At 41.9% G+C, this 17,876-nt stretch overlaps 3 protein-coding genes across 3 annotated transcripts; 1 reads left to right on the top strand and 2 right to left on the bottom strand.

The window, feature by feature from the left end:
* Window positions 1-11,192: 11,192 nt before the first annotated feature.
* On the bottom strand, window positions 11,193-12,099 carry LOC106343718 (pre-rRNA-processing protein TSR2 homolog). The gene is made up of 3 exons (XM_013783009.1): window positions 11,638-12,099; window positions 11,467-11,555; window positions 11,193-11,389 (listed from the first exon to the last, which is right to left on the bottom strand). The coding sequence occupies exons 1-3, from the start codon at window positions 11,873-11,875 to the stop codon at window positions 11,333-11,335; spliced, it is 384 nt and encodes a 127-aa protein (XP_013638463.1). The 5' UTR covers window positions 11,876-12,099; the 3' UTR covers window positions 11,193-11,332.
* A 212-nt stretch (window positions 12,100-12,311) lies between these two features.
* On the top strand, window positions 12,312-13,457 carry LOC106343717 (late embryogenesis abundant protein D-34-like). Its single transcript, XM_013783008.1, has 3 exons — window positions 12,312-12,706; window positions 12,788-13,093; window positions 13,169-13,457. The coding sequence occupies exons 1-3, from the start codon at window positions 12,389-12,391 to the stop codon at window positions 13,331-13,333; spliced, it is 789 nt and encodes a 262-aa protein (XP_013638462.1). The 5' UTR covers window positions 12,312-12,388; the 3' UTR covers window positions 13,334-13,457.
* Window positions 13,458-13,521: 64 nt separating this feature from the next.
* LOC106343719 (probable prefoldin subunit 2) lies at window positions 13,522-14,851 on the bottom strand. The gene is made up of 2 exons (XM_013783010.1): window positions 14,058-14,851; window positions 13,522-13,871 (listed from the first exon to the last, which is right to left on the bottom strand). The coding sequence occupies exons 1-2, from the start codon at window positions 14,279-14,281 to the stop codon at window positions 13,646-13,648; spliced, it is 450 nt and encodes a 149-aa protein (XP_013638464.1). The 5' UTR covers window positions 14,282-14,851; the 3' UTR covers window positions 13,522-13,645.
* Between the last annotated feature and the right edge of the window lie 3,025 nt (window positions 14,852-17,876).

The following is a 17,876-nucleotide window of genomic DNA, read 5'->3' as shown; positions in this document are numbered from 1 at the left end:
TTGCGGCGACTCGCAAGCGACGCCGGTCGTCGAAGGGTGCCTTGCCCGACCGATCTCGTCCTAGGTTTGTTTATGAGGGAGATGGTTCTTTGCTTGCGGCCCAAGGTGACCTAATTTCCCTCGCTGGTCGCATGAGGTCTACAGGCTGCCGTCTTCCATCTCTTGCTTCCTCAACCGAGAAGGAAGCTTATGCCAAGGTTGCGGTGGTGAGCTCTAAGGTTCGTTTCCCACCTTCTTTTCCATGAAAATTTGCTTCGAGGTTCTTATTTGCTTATCTTGATTTCTTCTCAGGTGATGGAAGCTTTCAATGAATACGTTGTGGTGATGGAAGATCATGTCGTGGCTTCTCGGAACGGCAAGGAAATCGAGAGTATTGGTTCCGAGATCAAGAGGCTTTCGAAGGAGCTCGAAGCCACCAAGCGAGAAGGAAAGAAGGATGCCGAAAAGATCGAGGCTTTGACTGAGGATTGGAAGATAATTCACCAGGAGAACGAGGCTCTTATGACCCAGACGGTTGCTCATAAGGCAAGAATCACGGCGCTCGAGGTCGAGAGAGATCAGGACATTCGTCGTGCTTCTTGCGTTGCTCGTCGTAATATCGCGAATCGGTACCGGGAAATCCTTGAATCCTTGAAGGATAAGTGGACGAGCAAGAAAAAGGGAGTGTCTGCTGAGATTTAGCTGCACGAAGTGATCGCCAACATCGATCTTCTGAACGAGCTCAAGGATGGGGGTCTGACTGTGGACGCAGAGCTTGCTTGTTTAAAGGATATGGAAGGATGTTGTGAGGATCTCTTTGCTTCAGCCAACGTGTCGGATTGGTCGATCTCCGAGCTCGATCTTCCTCAAGTCTCAGACGATTCAGTGGATCAAGTCGGGGGGTCGTCTGTCCCCGATGATTCCGCTTCTAGTTAACTTTTTTTTTTTTTTTTTAATATCTTTTTGTTTTCCGCGATCTTTGATCGTGACATCTTGGATATTCTTAATGGATAAGCATAATGTTTCGGGATATCTTTGTTTCCTTAGCCTTCGAGATTCTCTTTGTTTGGGTCGTTGAGATACGGCGAGGCCTTGATCCTTATAAAGTTTCACTTTGTTTTAGAATTTACAATAGTGTTTCTTTTAATTTCGTTTTTGCTTGTCAAAGGAACATGGCTTCGAGAAGATCAAACCCTCGCGACTCTGATAGAGTGCGAACTCGAACTGGTAGTGCTAATGTGGAACGCATTCGATCCGGAGACGTGAGCGAAGCACTCACAGAAGTTCTTCGTGAGGAGACCCGACTTCCGCGGACTTCAACCCAAGAGGCCAAGGACCTCGAGTGTGAAAAATCTGTTGGTCGTGTTAAGTCGAGTAGCCCAACAGGTTCGGAGGGGCGTGACCGTCCCCCGAAGAAGGCGAAAACGAATGGTTCGGACCATCGTCTCGGTGTTTCGGGTGAAGAGGTTGTTGATAAACCGTTTCATTGGCAGTTCTCATACTCCAAGGATTGTCCTATTACGGAAGACCCAGACAATGTTGCTCACTTGGTGAGGCATTTCAAACCTGTTGGGTGTCCGCTTCCTTCTTTGCGAAATATGACGGAACATGAGGCTTATGTGAAGATGGCTGTGGCTCATGCTAAGATCGTGCTTTTTGACACTCGATACTTGTTGAATCTTTGGTTCATTTTATCTTTGCTGATTTGCTATGTCCAGGCCATGGAGGCTAAAAGCGAGTTCGCGGCGACTTTGGAAAAGCGCCTGCAAGACGTCCCGCGCTCTGACAAGCTTTACGAGATAAAGAAGGTCGTTCGATAGCTAAACCTTGGTCTGAAGATGGCTCAAGATCGAGAGCGTGCCAATGCCGCTCAACTGGCCGCTGCTGAGAAATTGGGGAATCAGGCTGTTTCGCTCGAGCAAGCTTTACGAGATAAAGAAGGTCGTTCGATAGCTAAACCTTGGTCTGAAGATGGCTCAAGATCGAGAGCGTGCCAATGCCGCTCAACTGGTCGCTGCTGCGAAATTGGGGAATCAGGCTGCTTCGCTCGAGGCTCGTCTGCGAGTTGTGAGTAACGAGAGGAAATCGGCCCTCGAGCAAGTTTCCTTTTTGGAAGCGAAGGTTGAATCCTCTGCTAATAAGTTCTCTGATGACCTTCGTCGCGCAACTTATGACGCTAAAAAGGCTCTGGCGGACAACTACTTGGATGTGTTGGTGTCTCTGATGGAGAAGTAGGAGAAAAAGAAGGCCGCAACCGATTGTGAAGCTCGTCTTAGGGAGGTCATGGCGAATATAGATCTCTTGAAGGAGATCATGAACAACAATTTTTTGGCTTCGGACGAGCTGCTGCGCCTTCGAACGAAGGAGGTCGAGCTCAGGTCCGAGCTCGATGTGATGGCGATTTCGGATTTCTCCGTTGGGAAGCTCGATCTGCCTCAGATTTCGGAGGACCTACCAGAAGATTTCTTTGCTAAGTTTCCTTCTGCGGCGGACGATGTGACGAAGTGCTCGGACGGTCAGTTCGAGGATGGCGAATTCGGCATCGAAGAGTAGCTTTAGGGATTTTTTTTGTTTCTGTTTTTTTTTCCCTTTGCTTTTGTTGCTTTATTATTATCATTATTTAATAAAGAAGGGGTCGCGAGTCCCGGTTTATTTGTTACTATTTTTATGTTTATGCGAGGCCGATCTTTTGGGGCCGTGAATCGATTTGTTGTAGATACTTTTATCGACGGTTTTGATGTAACAAAAGATTTTGTTAGCTAGTTTCGTCGCGCTCGTTGGTGGAGTTGGCCGCAACCGAGGACTTGATCAGGGTCTTGGTTTTTGGTCGACTGTTGTAGTTTTACGATAGGAGATCCGATATGCTCGAACTGCAATGTCTAAGAACTGTGTTTATTAAGGTGTCGGATTTTGGTTTGCTACAGATTTAAAAAGGAAAGCTGCTTAATATTGTCGTGCCATTGTCGCTCGGGTGTTGTGATATGCTTACTTCGAGCTTTGAAGTTGGAGGGTGACTGGACTCGTGTCGTGAGTTGCCTACGTACCCTCGTTGAGGGATCAAGTCATAACGTAGTTCGATTATTTCCCCAGGGACTAGGTCTGTTGTTTGATGGTTCGTGTACATAGGTACGTCTGTTGTTGGTTTTGGCTGCTTGATTTAGGAGTGTTGTCCTTTGGTCGCTGGCTCCTTAGGAGTAGTAGGCTTTTTAGTCGCATTATTCTTGTTCGCGCTATACTGTTCTTTTAAGGCTGCGACCTCCTCTTCGTGGGGGGCGAAGTAAGAGGCTCGGTGTAGGGCGTCATCCAACGAGATAGGTGCTCGTACTGCTAGTTCTTCCCTGAATTTGGATGAGAACCAAACGCAATTCTTCAATGCTGCTAGGGCGACGACCTCGTTCGGATACGAAATCTTGGCCTTGATTTCTCGGAACTTGTTTATGTACGCTCTCAACAGCTCAAAGGGTACTTGCTTGAGATTCCAAAGATCTGTCTCGGTAACTCTTGTTTCTATGAAGACTGAGTACTGTTTGAGGAACGTAGATACCAACTGGGTGAAGTTGTCAATCAAGTTTTCTTCTAGTCCAGTGAACCATTCGAGGGCGGCTCCCGTGAGGTTCTCGCCGAAGAAGCGGGAGTAACCGGCCTTTTTTTCGTCGTCGGTGAGGTGTGCTCTTGATATTGCTAGGCGGAAGGCTCGTATGTGGGACTTTGGGTCCGAGTTTCCTGCGCATTCGGGGAATTTTAACTTCCCAACATGATGCAGCTTCACGCTGGTGATTTTGCTTGTAAACGGAGTCCTTCTTGTTTTCTCGATGACCATGTCGATATCTGGGGCAGAGCTCGTTGCCATATGTACGATGGCATGTATCCTTTTTAGCTCAGCGTCATTCCTCTCGATATAATTCTGGAACGCTTCGGTTTCACTCCGGATCGCTAGGCCTTCCCGTTGGAGGTCGATATTGACGGGGGCGCGAAGGTCATGCCTCCGAGCTTGTTCTGTTAGGTTGTCGAATCTTGCCTGATGGGGGGTCCTCGTGGCGGATGGAGTTCGATTTTCTGGGATCGAATGGTTTGACGGCGGGGTTCGTGTTCTTGGTTCCCCCTGCCTTTCCGTTGATCCGTTCTGGAATTGGATTAGAGTACTTCGTGGATGTTGCAGCCAAGTGTTGATTTCGTCCAATCCGCTATAACTTAAGCTTCGGTGGGTCATGCCCTGCGGCGGGGGTCGTTGTGAGTTTTCTCTCGTGTAGCGTCCGGATCGAGCGCTTAGGATCTCCGGAGTACCGAATAGACCAGCGTTTTGGGAGTTTGACGTCCCTCGTAACGGATCGAGGGGCGTTTGATTTCTTTCTCGAGCGTTTGCAGCTCGATGCTCTGCGAGTTCCCTCTCAGCCTGGTCTAGTCAATTAACGATGGTTTGATTGGCGATCCTTTGGTTACAAATTTCGTCAATTAGAGACGAGAGCATTCCTCGAAGTTTGGTAATTTCTTCTCGAGTTTGTGCTACAGGGGTCGGCAAAATTGGTCTGGATTGAGATCGGGTTAGGTCATCGGCGGATTGTCTGTCCCCGAGGCGGTTCCAGACTCGAGCTCCGACTTGTTCTGGGATCGATGTCTGATTGATTGGAAGAGGTCGATCTTGACTTGAAGTCCCGATCAGAGGGATTTGTTGCGTCTGAGTTGTTCCGGTCGCATCATTGGCTCCCGTTTATCCGTAAAGAAAGAATCTAAGATTGAGATGAAAACAAGGTTGATGTAAGTGTGTAGCTCTCTCTAGGGTTTTCAACGTGTCATCCTTCATGTCCCTTCTTCTTCCTTTATAGTGTGTCCACCTCATGATCTTCGTAACTGCTCCACGATCTCTGGGGCTGCTCAGCGATCTCCGGGACCTCGAAGTCTTTGTTTTCGAGCCCGATATAATTGCTATGGGCTTCAGTTCCTTACGGTCCATGATCGCGGCCCATTAATGTACTGACCGAAATTGGTCCAACAGTGGTTATTTAGGAGCTGAAGAAAAGTCCAACACGAAGAAGAAGAACAACAAGAAGAAGAAGAAGAAACCAATTGTGGTTTCAGAGCTTGAAGATAACAACTTCAGCTCTGAAAGGAGCACAAAGAAGAAAAGGAAGAAGAAGAAGCCTAATGAAGATTCACAAGCTGAATCTTCGAAAGATGCAAAGAAGAATCAAAGTGTGGTTTCAAAGGGTGAAGGAAACGTCTTGAATTCAATGGAAAATGCCAAGAAGAAGCAGAATCAAAGGGAAGATCCAGAGGCTGCAGGAAACAACAATGACGCCACAACATATGCAAAGAAGAAGCAAAAAGGTACTGAGACTGAGAGTAACCAAGCTGAGCTGGTGAGGGACAAGCGGTTTACAAAGGAAGAAGACGAGTTGATCAAGAAAGTTGTATTAGAATACATAGAAACTCATGCTTTGGGAGACCAAGGGGTTAACATGGTTATGAACTACAGATCACACCCACATGTTAAAGGCTGATGGAAAGATATAACACATGCTTTACCTTGGAGGCCACATATTGGTGTGTACCATCGTGCTCATACTTTATTTGAAGAAAACTTAAAGGGGTTATGGTGTAAAGAGGATTTTGAACTCGTCAAAGAGTATCAAAAGAAACACGGGAACCATTGGAAGACTCTTGCGGATACGATGGGTAAACACATGAGGCATGTGAGCGACGCTTGGAGGAGAATAAAATTAGCATCGAAGAAGAAATGACGTTGGTCGAGGGAGGAGTACCAAAACCTGTTTAATCTTGTTAACAAAGACCTTAGAAAGAAAGCATTCCAACAGAAGCGCTCACAACACGGGATGCTCCGGGATAACATCCCGTTGGGTGGCCATAAGCGACCTCCTCGGAACAAGGAGCCACGATGACTGCTGCGGGAAGTGGTATGATCAGCTGACATCATCAATGGTGGAAAAGGGGATATGGGCTAACGTTTGATGACTATCGGCTCTTGGACGAGCTTACAAACCTGGATGCTGCTTGTGTCGACGACGTGGATTGGGATGATCTTCTGGATAATCGAGATGGAGATGTTTGTAGGAATCGGTGGAACCAGATGGTACGTCATATCGGTTTACCTAGAACCAAAATATTTGCAGAACAAGTATAGATTATTTCTCAAAGGTATTGCCGAGACATAGCTGAAGAAAGACAGAGAAGATTTCGACAACAGACCTATGAAGATTAATGAAAAGAGAGATCAATGAAATCTTATAATTGATAGGAGTTGGCCGTTAAGTCTCGAAAATATTTTATAACTGTTTGGAACCTTGATTTTGTATTATTCTGAACATGTATTTAAGGGTAAGAAGCAAAAAAGAATGACTCAGAATCACATGTCTGTCACACCTAAATGTCTGTAGGTGTTGTTGTTTGGACTTTTTGTTGTAGAGTTCTTTCACAGTAACAATAGTTAGCTGACCTGTTTTGTTTGAATACTCTATGTTTTATTGTAGTTAAAGGATAATCAAACCATCTTATTGTTAACTTGAAGAAAGAAATAGAGCCAAAGGAGGAGTTGAGTTGAGTTTGGGTCTTGTGCAAGAATAGGGTAAGTCTTCCAGAGATTGTCTGATAGGCTTCAGGAGTGTTATAAAAGGGCTTCAGAGGAGTCTAAGATACTATGAAGCTGGTGCAAAGATAGGGTCAAGTCCATGAGGGACTTAGACACCATTTGGAGATAGTTGGGTGATGGTGTGAAAATAGGGCGAGGTACATCGACCGTACTTGTTCCGGATCAACTCGAAGTGAAGAAGTGCAAAGATAGGGCGCTGGTTCAGCAAGAAGAGAGGCGACCTGAGCTGTAGCAGCTTGTGGACGATTGTGGATAAGGGCAGGCTGTCATGAGCCGAAGTGAGCTGTAAAGTTAAAGGAGCATGGACCATGTATCTGGTCTGATACATGGGAAGGTTCATAGGAGCCTATAAGCAGCCAATCAGAAGCCAGCCCTTGCCTTGACCAGATATGAATTAACCAATCGGACACCATCATCTATCATCCAATCACAAGACATCACAAAGATTGCAAACTCACCCTCCATCCTAGCCATCCATTCATCTCAAGTTATTTCTATCCATTAGATTAAGGGTTTATGTAATTGCAAAGTGTAAATCCTATATAAAGGCTATGTAGTGGCGATTTGTAACCCTAAGGGAGTAAGGGGGATTTTCCCTCTCCACTTCATGAATGAAAAACTTGTTCTTGAATCTGAAACCCTAATCTCTAATCTCTTATTCTCCTAATCTCCTAGTCTCTTAATCTCTGTTCCTAAGTCTCTTATTCTCTCATAAACACTCTCATCAATCTCTCTATCTAAATCACTGTTGGGGTCAAAATCGGTCACGACGGAATCAATGTCTGAAAGTCCGTAAAAATCGGCATGAACGTTTTTACGAAAAATAAATCTTCTCTACAAATCTCATATGGTATCAGAGCCAGGTTCATCTGAACTTGGTGTTGCTTCCGCTTAAGCTCACAGCTCACTCCCATGCTATTTCAAGCTGATAAGAAGCTTCATGTTCAGTCCGGCTGTTCTACATCTTCAAGAAGAAGAAGTTCCATCCTAGACGTCCCGAAGCTCTTCTCAGTCCAATCTCACTCTCTCATGAACGCCCTTGAAGGAAGAAGGTCCCTGGAAGAAAAGTTTTTGGAGTGGCCTTACTAACCTCTCCATGAAAACCAGTTCCAAGCACCCCTTTCTCACTGTCCTAGAAGAAAGGTGATAGCTTTCAACATGGATCTGGTGTGGCGAGTTCAAACCATGAAGAAAGGTGGGGTCTTTGACATGGAGAGTTGAAGAGGATGGTTCATGGAAGAAGAAGATGTTGGGATCGAAACCAACAGCTCAAAACTTGCCATGTACCATGGAGATTCAAGGAACAAACAAGTTCCTTGGCTGTAAGCTGGATCTCTTTCCCTCTTATATAAAACTTGAGTATATTGACTGGTTGTGATGTTGTGAAGTGTTTGAAAACCTGAGAATTGTTTAAAATATTACTAAATGAAATAAAATGAATTTAGAATCTGTCCCATGATGCTTAAAGAGCTTGGTTTCCTAGTAATCCTTACATCGTACTAGTTATACTAGGCTTACTAGCAGCAGTGTAAGCGCTTTGAAAAATGTCTATCAACTTATCAGTATTACTAGGATTACTAGATATGTTAATATGCTTAGTTTCGGTTCATAATGATGCTCGTTGTGATTGATTGAATCTGCTTGCGTACATGAATTGAAACCGAATTGAAAGCTGTTGTATATAGTCTCGTGCCTGTCTTACATTGAAGCATTAGATTCATGTCTAAATTGTTGAGTAAAGAAGCTTAAAATGCCTAAATAGCTTGCATAAATCTGGAAAAGAAAGTGCTTGCGCCTAGAGAGGGTGCTTGCAAAGATAGAACTTGAAAATGACTTGTTTTAATCTGTTGCAATGCTTGTGAGATTGGGAATCAAACTTGATGATTAATCAAGGATTGATCCCAATACTCTTGTGTCTTATCTTTGCTGGAGTTTGAGTGGTATTTCAGGTTCACAAGAAGTGTTCTTGGCTCACCACCTATCCAAGACAAGAGGAAGACTTAATCCATTGTGTGGAGCAATGGGAAGTTACTTGTGTGTAGAAGCCGGTTTAACAAGCGCAGGCTACGAGGTTGTTGAGCTCTTGGTTCAAGACACACAAGAAGAAGAAGGTCACCACCTAAGTCATGAGGAAGGGCAGTGATCTGAGGGTACTTCAAGCTGAAGGCAAAAGGGTGGATCAGTGATTTAAGCACAGTTGTTAGGGTGGTGTGCTCCTGGTCTTGAAGTTCATTGAGGCTCATTTCAAGCTTGAACCTATACTCAATTCAAGCTTGCGGTGGGGATTCAAATGAGCAACCTGAAGAGCCAAAGTTCAAGACCTGTTTCCTCCTTATCATTACAAGAGAATGATAAGATGAAGCCTATTGCCAACATTCTATGGAGAAGTCCATAGCCTGCTCCAAAGAGGGTAGAGAGGATGTTGTGACAATGGAGAGATAAAGTCTATTGCCAACATTCTGTGGAGAAGTCCGCAGCCTGCTCCAAAGAGGGTAGAGAGGATGTTGTGACAATGGAGAGATAAAGTCTATTGCCAACATTCTGTGGAGAAGTCCGCAGCCTGCTCCAAAGAGGGTAGAGAGGATGTTGTGACAATGGAGAGATAAAGTCTATTGCCAACATTCTGTGGAGAAGTCCACAGCCTGCTCCAAAGAGGGTAGAGAGGATGTTGTGACAATGGAGAGATAAAGTCTATTGCCAACATTCTGTGGAGAAGTCCACAGCCTGCTCCAAAGAGGGTAGAGAGGATGTTGTGACAATGGAGAGATAAAGTCTATTGCCAACATTCTGTGGAGAAGTCCACAGCCTGCTCCAAAGAGGGTAGAGAGGATGTTGTGACAATGGAGAGATAAAGTCTATTGCCAACATTCTGTGGAGAAGTCCACAGCCTGCTCCAAAGAGGGTAGAGAGGATGTTGTGACAATGGAGAGATAAAGTCTATTGCCAACATTCTGTGGAGAAGTCCATACATATCTAGTAATCTATCAGAAATACTAGTTTTACTAAAGAAGAGTTGTTAAGCATCATTTGAATTCGTTAGGAATACTAGTTTTACTAGACGGCAACATATCTAGTAATCTATAAGGAATACTAGTCTTACTAAGACGGTCTATAAGCATGAATTGATTGAGTTATGTTACTTGATAAGTACTGATACACTTGTGGAATAATGTATCAGGTACCTTACTTGGAGACTCAATGGAGAGGATCAGGTCACTCCTAGCCTTTCAAGATGGCATGAAGTCCGGTGAAAGGGGGAGACACTAAACCGGTTCTATAAAAGAGTCCAAGAAGGTGTGGTGAAGTGTGCGCAAAACTTGAAGTGTTGCTGCACCTGTTTAGGCCGTGATCTAGAGCTTCTTGTGTCCAACCACACTGGTTCTAAGGCACAAGAGCTCACTGGCCAATCCCTAGGCCTTGTTGGCTCTACTCTTTTTCCCTCATCAAGGTTTTGTCCCAAAGGGTTTTCCTTGGTGAGGTTTTTAATGAGGGAGTTCTTCAAGGTTCCAAGCTTGACTTAGGATCGCCTAGAGTCAAGCTTGAGGGGGAGTGTTAAATTGAAAAAAGAAATGGAGCCAAAGGAGGAGTTGAGTTGAGTTTGGGTCTTGTGCAAGAATAGGGCAAGTCTTCCAGAGATTGTCTGATAGGCTTCAGGAGTGTTATAGAAGGGCTTCAGAGGAGTCTAAGATACTATGAAGCTGGTGCAAAGATAGGGTCAAGTCCAGGAGGGACTTAGACACCATTTGGAGATAGTTGGGTGATGATGCGAAAATAGGGAAAGGTACGGACAGGTGGTCCGTACCATCGACCGTACTTGTCCGGATCAACCCGAAGTGAAGAAGTGCAAAGATAGGGCGCCGGTTCAGCAAGAAGAGAGGCGACCTGAGCTGTAGCAGCTTGTGGACGTTTGTGGATAAGGGCAGACTGTCATGAGCTGAAGTGAGATGTAAAATTAAAGGAGCATGGACCATGTATTTGGTCTGATACATGAGAAGGTTCATAGGAGCCTATAAGCAGCCAATCAGAAACCAGCCCTTGCCTTGACCTGATTTGAATTAACCAATTAGACACCATCATCTATCTTCCAATCACAAGACATCACACAGATTGCAAACTCACCCTCCATCCTAGCCATCCATTCATCTCACGTTATTTCTATCCATTAGATTAAGGGTTTATGTAATTGCAAAGTGTAAAGCCTATATAAAGTCTATGTAGTGGCGATTTGTAACCCTAAGGGAGTAAGGGGGATTTCCCCTCTCCACTTCATGAATGAAAAACTTGTTCTTGAATCTGAAACCCTAATCGCTAATCTCTTATTCTCCTAATCTCCCAGTCTCTTAATCTCTGTTCCTAAGTCTCTTATTCTCTCATAAACACTCATCAATCTCTCTTTGTAAATCACCTAGAGCAAGCTCTCATCTTTCTGCATTGAAGTTTATACACACATACAACCAGAGAAGAAAACTCTACAAATCTCATACTTATACCTTATAAGATGAAGGAAACACAAAGAATCACAGTGAGACTGTACCAGTCATACCTAAGGCGAAACTGTTTAGCGGAATTACGAATGCTTACATTTCAAGTAAACATAAACTTGGATTCATATATTCTATAATGTCTGATTAATCACATGTTGTCAGCCGCCAAATTTTCATATTTATATCTTACATTGTACAAAAAGGACAATCAAATAAAATAGTCCACCAAAACTAATTAATCCATTCAAACTGTAGTATCTTTGGCTTAATGACTCCCATGCAAACAAATCTCTTCATAAAGTATCAGCAATTGTTCAGCTACCTAACCAATCACACGATCACAAATTAAATTTACAAGTAAATAGTTACATTTAAAATAAAATTAATGAATATAGGGACCTCTTCAATGCTGCCATCTTCCATCTCTGTGTTGAAAGAAAGAAGCAAGCTCTCATGTAGAAAACTCTCTATCTCATCCACCGTTATCACTGCGCTCATGATCATAACTTCTATCAATATATATCTCGAACATTTGAAGAACAATCGAAAGAAGGAAAAGCAAAAACGAACCATTTGGTTGAGACAAGAGATGAAAAAGATCGTGAGCAAGCTCGTGAGATTTCTCGAGAGAATCGTGGCCTCCCCACTTATTCTTCACGGCCATCTGAAGCCCGCCCCACCTCGAAAGAAGCTCTCCGATGCCTCTCCGGAGATCAGAGTCCTCGTCGCAGGCCATAGGACGCACGTGCTTGTGATGATACGTGGCCGAGAGCACGTGAGCGTTGACCGTTTTTCCACCGGCTCCCATATCTCTGGCCGGAGAACCAAAAGGGTCTCTTTCCTGGCCAAAGACAAAAGGTTCTTCCGCCTTGTTGCTCCGTGTTTAGCGGAGAACAGATGCCGGAAGATTTTGCTTATGGGGGAACACAAAGAGAAGAAAATTGAAAAGTCTAATGAAACGTTGTGTTGTTGTATAGATGTTTTCCTAAATTGGAAAAGACCAAAAAAGGAGAGAGATCCGACAAGCTAGGGAGAGTTGTTTGAGTTTGCCAAACCGACAAATATTTGTTTTTTGACTTCAGACATATTGGTTGACTTCTGTTTCAACCTTTTCTTGTTGTGATCTTGTCTTCATCATCTATGCTTTATCATCATGCTATAAACTTGAAAATTTGACACGTGTATCCCATAGGCTTGTCATTGACAAGTGTCAAAGTCTTACAGTGTTAGTCCCACAACTCCTGTGCCTCTTTTTAAACTCCCTTCTATCTACGAGCTGTTGTAACTTGTAGCACACAAACAGAAGATCGGAGAGAGAGATATGAGCCAACAAGAGCAACCACGTAGGCCACAAGAGCCGGTGAAATACGGAGACGTTTTCGAGGTCTCCGGGGAGCTAGCTGATAAGACCATAGCGCCTGAGGATGCAAACATGATGCAAGCAGCCGAGACGCGCGTCTTCGGACACACTCAAAAAGGAGGTACAGCCGCAGTCATGCAGTCTGCAGCCACTGCCAACAAAAGTGGTGGCTTCGTCCAACAAGGTGACGCAACCGACGTCGCGGCTGAACATGGCGTCACCGTGGCGCAAACAGACGTCCCTGGTGCACGTGTCACTACAGAATTCGTCGGTGGACAGGTCACAAGGGATCATTTTCAGGACTATTATATTTTTTTTTCATTTTCTTATGTGACGATGAAGATTGTTTATTATTGTTAGGTCGTTGGACAATACGTGGAGCCGATGCCTGTGGGGACTACTGCGGCTACAGATGCTGAAACGTTGGGATTGAATTTGCAAAGTGCGATAACAATAGGAGAAGCATTGGAGGCAGCTGTACAAACCGCTGGAAACAAACCGGTGGACCAGAGCGATGCTGCAGCGATCCAAGCGGCTGAGGTCAGAGCTTCTGGAACCAGCGACATTGCTCCAGGTGGTATCGCCGCTTCAGCTCGATCCGCAGCGAATCACAACGCTACCGTGGACCGTGACGAGGATAAAATCAAGCTCGTTGATGTTTTAGCGGTTCAACCTCAACTTTCAAAACATTTTACAGTGTCTGAATGTCGTTGTGTAAATGATTTTGAGGTGGATTTGTAGGGTGCTACGGGGAAGCTACAGGCGGATAAAGCCGTGACGAGGCAGGATGCAGAGGGTGTGGTGAGCGCTGAGCTGAGGAACAACCCTAACTTGACTACTCATCCAGGTGGTGTGGCAGCTTCTGTTACAGCCGCGGCTAGGCTTAACGAGAAGGCGGATATATGACAAAGATGTTTTTCAATAAAGCTTCTCTTTTACGATGTAATCGTCCAGGTGGTTTTATTTCGTTCTTGCTTTGGTTTTTGTTCAAAAAGTTCAAAGATAATGTTAAGTCAAAGCTATTCTACGACTCTCTCGCTTAGTGAATGAAGATAAAAGATGATCATCTATAAGAAATCATAACACAAACCTGATCTATAAATGGAAATTAATTCTCCAGTCTACTGAGTTTTGTAACATGCCAAAACATTTAAGTGTGCTCCAGAGAAACTTAACAAAGCACCATTAAAGAAGATACAAGAGTAAAGGGAGAAACTTTTACTGACTCGAAGTGGCAGCAGCTCCAACAAGAACACCTTGAGCATTACCTTCCTTTTTCTTATCACCTTCTTCCTTATTAGAATCGTCCTGCTTCCTTAGCCTGATCTGATTCTTAGCTTCAAACTCCGTCATATCTTTCTTCTTCTTCTCCAACGTCTCGTAAAGCTTCCTCACAACCTCCTCGAGGCCTTCCTTGTTGCGCTGGACAGCTGGGAGCACCTCTCTGGAACTTCTATAGTAAACGGAATATACCGAGTTGTGATCAATCAAATATTACAATGTTGCTATATCCCCCGAGCCAAGTGGAGCATGCATGAAGGAGTCAGATCCTTCTTATATTCTTTTCCTTGGCGCAGCTGAGCCATCCTGGATTTGAACCAGAGACCTCGCCCGTCAAGTAAATCATCGCACGACGGTTCTCTCGACAAGAACGCCTCCTATCATGCGGAAGCATTTCCTAGATTGGTCGAGAGGCTGAATTGCGTTGATGACGAGAGAGTGCTCGCTGACTTGCATCTCGAGATCAGTTATGTTGGAATAGATCTGGCTTAGCTCTGATCTCATAGCCTCGTAGATATTCAGAACGGCTTGCTCGTTCGGTGGTTCTCTCAAGCCGCCGTCACCGCTCGCCATTGCTTCTGTACTACTAATATCAGATCAAGATCAGACCATCCTATGGAATCAGTCCAAGAACACATCACAAGCATGTTGTTGTGTATGAAGTAATACTAATGCATCTGCATCGAACTCAAATCATATAACATCTGCTACACAAGAATCCATCAAGTCTCTCAAAAGCATCTAAATTTATTTGTGCAAACAGAAGCAATTCCACATCCATATACTTTCATCCTAAACATACAAGTTCGAGATTAGGGTTTCGATGCCACTGATTTTTCAAATGGAAGCAACGATTCCATATCTAAGATCTGTGTCGTTCGACTAGTCTAGGTTTAATTTTCTGGGAACATCGAAGAAGCTTGATATTGAACCAGATCCTGGTTTACTTTGAGAGTTGATATCAGACACAAACCTTGTCGTGACTAGACAGAAGAATAAAAACAGAAATTAAAAAATATAACAGGAAACTGACCATTTTAGAAACGAAACCACAGGAGGAAGATCGTAGAAGCTTTGCCAAAGGGAATAGACAAGATCGAGAGAGAAGGCGGCGCAGAGAGCGAGTGAGGAAGAAGAAACAAGCCAGGGTTGGGTTTACTGCACAAATTGAACCGGTTTTAAGACTTAAAACCGTACCGGTTTTGTGATACTATGATTAAAACAAACCGGTTAATGACAAGGTCTTTGAATCCTATAGTGGTTAGTTAGGATGAAATTCAGTTGATTGGACCAAGACATTGTAATGGTATAGTTAATAATCATTCATTTTGAAAATGTGGAAAAACATACTAATCGACCCCTCTTCCCGGGCAAGATCCCTTCCATGTCAACGGATTCTTCTTCACTTGAAAGTTGAAACTAGAGGGAGACATCACCTTTATTGCCCCTTTATCTTATAAACCAATCTCTAAAACCACCTCCAATGCTGATTTTTAACAAAATCCTTAGCATTAAACTTATTATAATAATCTGCGAGACCCTTTAAATTTAAAAATATGTGCCAAATTAATCTTTAGCTAAGGACTAGTCTTCCTCAGATTCGTTACTATGCACGGGTCCCATCGCCACGTAGGAACCCGCGACTGGCTCTTTTTTTTTTTTTTAAACTGAATGAAAAATAAAAATAATAAAATAATTTAAAAACTTACTTTGGTTATCGCGAGAGAGAGTATTGGCATTGCTGATGCTCTAAAGAACTTTAGTAAAAACTATTTTTTTTTTGAATTATTTTTAATTCGAAAAATTGGTTGATTACATTTTTGTCCCTGATTATTAACCCTAAATATCTATGAATCAATTTCTATTTACTAATTATCCAATTTTTCCTTTTCTTTCTCTCTTCTTCTACGGCGTCTTTTCTCTTCCTCTCTGCAACTTCTCTTCTTTTTTTTTGTTTCTTCTCCTTTCTTCTTCGATATAATCCGATAGTGAAGATTTCTTCTTTCTTTCTTCGTTTTATATCTAATAACCACATAATCAAAGATGGCAGAGAACCTACAACGGTTATAAAGAACTCAGTAGTACTTAGTAGAACTCAGTAGCACTTAGTAGAACTCAGTATAACTAGTAGAACTCAGTATAACTAACTCGGGTAATAATCAGTTTTACACAGTATAACTTAGTAGAACTTGGTATAACTGCACTTAGTAGTACCACTCAGTAGTACTTACTTAGTAATACTCAATATAACTCAGTATAACATAGTATAACCAGTATAATTCAGTAAACTAAACATCAGTATAACCCAGTAGAAGAAGTATAACTGAGTAAAACTATACCGTATAATTTGAAATTTTTGAAATTTTGAAATTTTGAAATTTTGAAATTTTGAAATTTTGAAATTTGAAATTTTTATTAAAAAACAATTTCAAAAATGAAAAGGGCAAAACCGGATATTCATGTTTCATTAAAGCAATGAGGGTATAAGAGATTTGAGAGGCCCATAGGAGATTGTCTCTAGAGATAATGGGGGCATGAGAGAAGTTGGCTCAACTTGAAACTTGTGTAACCCATTTAGTCATTTACTAAAACAACTAGATTTTGACCCACCCTTTGTTGAAAAAAATATTTTAATTAATCAAAATTATGATTTTTAATAAGTTATATATTTATTTTTAATGAAATTTATATTAAGTTTTATTTATATGACTTATTTTTGTTATTTTAAATAGGACTAAATTTTTGAAGACTCCAAATAATTATGATCCGTATTATGATTTTGTTTATTTAATCTGTTGTTAAACTTATTTTACAGTGATTTTATTTTTAATATTTTAATTTAAATAAATATTTTATATTTTTAATCCGCTCTATATTGATAAAATCATTTTGTGTGTTTTAAAATTTTTTCTATAATTTTATTAAATTTAGTTTATATGATTTCATTTTTATTGTAAATGGAACTGTTTTTCTAAAAATTTGAGATAATTTAGACCTGCATTATGGTTTTTTGTTGATTTAATCATTTGTTATTCAACTTGATTTTATTTTAGTGGTTTAATTTAATAAATATTAAATTAATATAAATAATAATTATTTAAAAATATTAATGAGTTTGTAAAGATTAGATCTATGATTTTGTATATATAGTTTAAGTTTGGAGTATAGATATTAGATATAGGGTGTAGATTTAAGATTTAATGTTTGACTTTTAAAATGATTAAATTTTGAGTTTTTATCAAGGATTAAGTTTAAAATTTAGATTTTGTATTTAAAGTTTAGGGTTCAAAGTATGATATAAGGTTTCGGGTTACGTTTTGGGGTTTAGGGTTTGAAATACTCTTTGGCAGGGTTTATGTCATCGAATGGAAGCTCATGTAGTTTTCTTGATGTATAGTGTCGTTACATAGTTGATGATGATCAATAATTTTTTGTCTAAGAATTATTCTAGAATTTTTTTTCACGAAACAACACTTACCATAAACATATTTGAAAACACAAACCACATCGATTCAATTATTAAATAAGAAGCTTAAATCAAATCAAAACATTAAGAGTGAAAAAAACAAATAAGCTAAGAAAGCTTCGTGTTCCAGCTCTCACATACGTAAATATAAGCTACATTCTTTCAAACCTAAAGTTATTTTGATGATCTTTTAGGTACTTCAGGAACTCATCATCACGGAGAAAGATACTCGTATTGGCAACACCTAAGAAGAGCCAAGCCACATTTTCACCCGTTGGATATTCACAATAGAGGAAACAATACTGGCTCACCCATGAAAACCTCCGCACAACGATGCTCGCATCTCCACCGCACGCTCGCATCTCCACCGCACGACCACGCCTTGCCTCCTCTGTCGTCAAGATTCATATTTTCTGATTGTGGAAAAGGGAAGACCCTGCATCTGGTTGACCTCTCAGAATATCCAACATTTTAAAAGCATATTCTTTTGTTCGTCTCAAAGCAAAAGACAACAGAAGCATCATCAAGCTTCCAAGCATTACACATGGGAAAACAAAAGACTTTAGAGTTTAAGATCTTTACATGTCTGGGAGAGCAGAGATAGCACGGGAACAAACAGGTGTATCCATCAAAAACACGTCAAAGTTCGGATTCATAACCAAGTAACACAAAATGTTTGAGAAAATGATTTGTTTTTGGGGA

The sequence above is a fragment of the Brassica oleracea genome, chromosome C5, assembly GCF_000695525.1.
Source record: "Brassica oleracea var. oleracea cultivar TO1000 chromosome C5, BOL, whole genome shotgun sequence".
Taxonomy (NCBI): Eukaryota; Viridiplantae; Streptophyta; class Magnoliopsida; order Brassicales; family Brassicaceae; genus Brassica; species Brassica oleracea.
The sequence above is the reverse complement of the archived record's forward strand: the minus strand, read 5'-3'. Positions and strand labels throughout refer to the sequence as shown.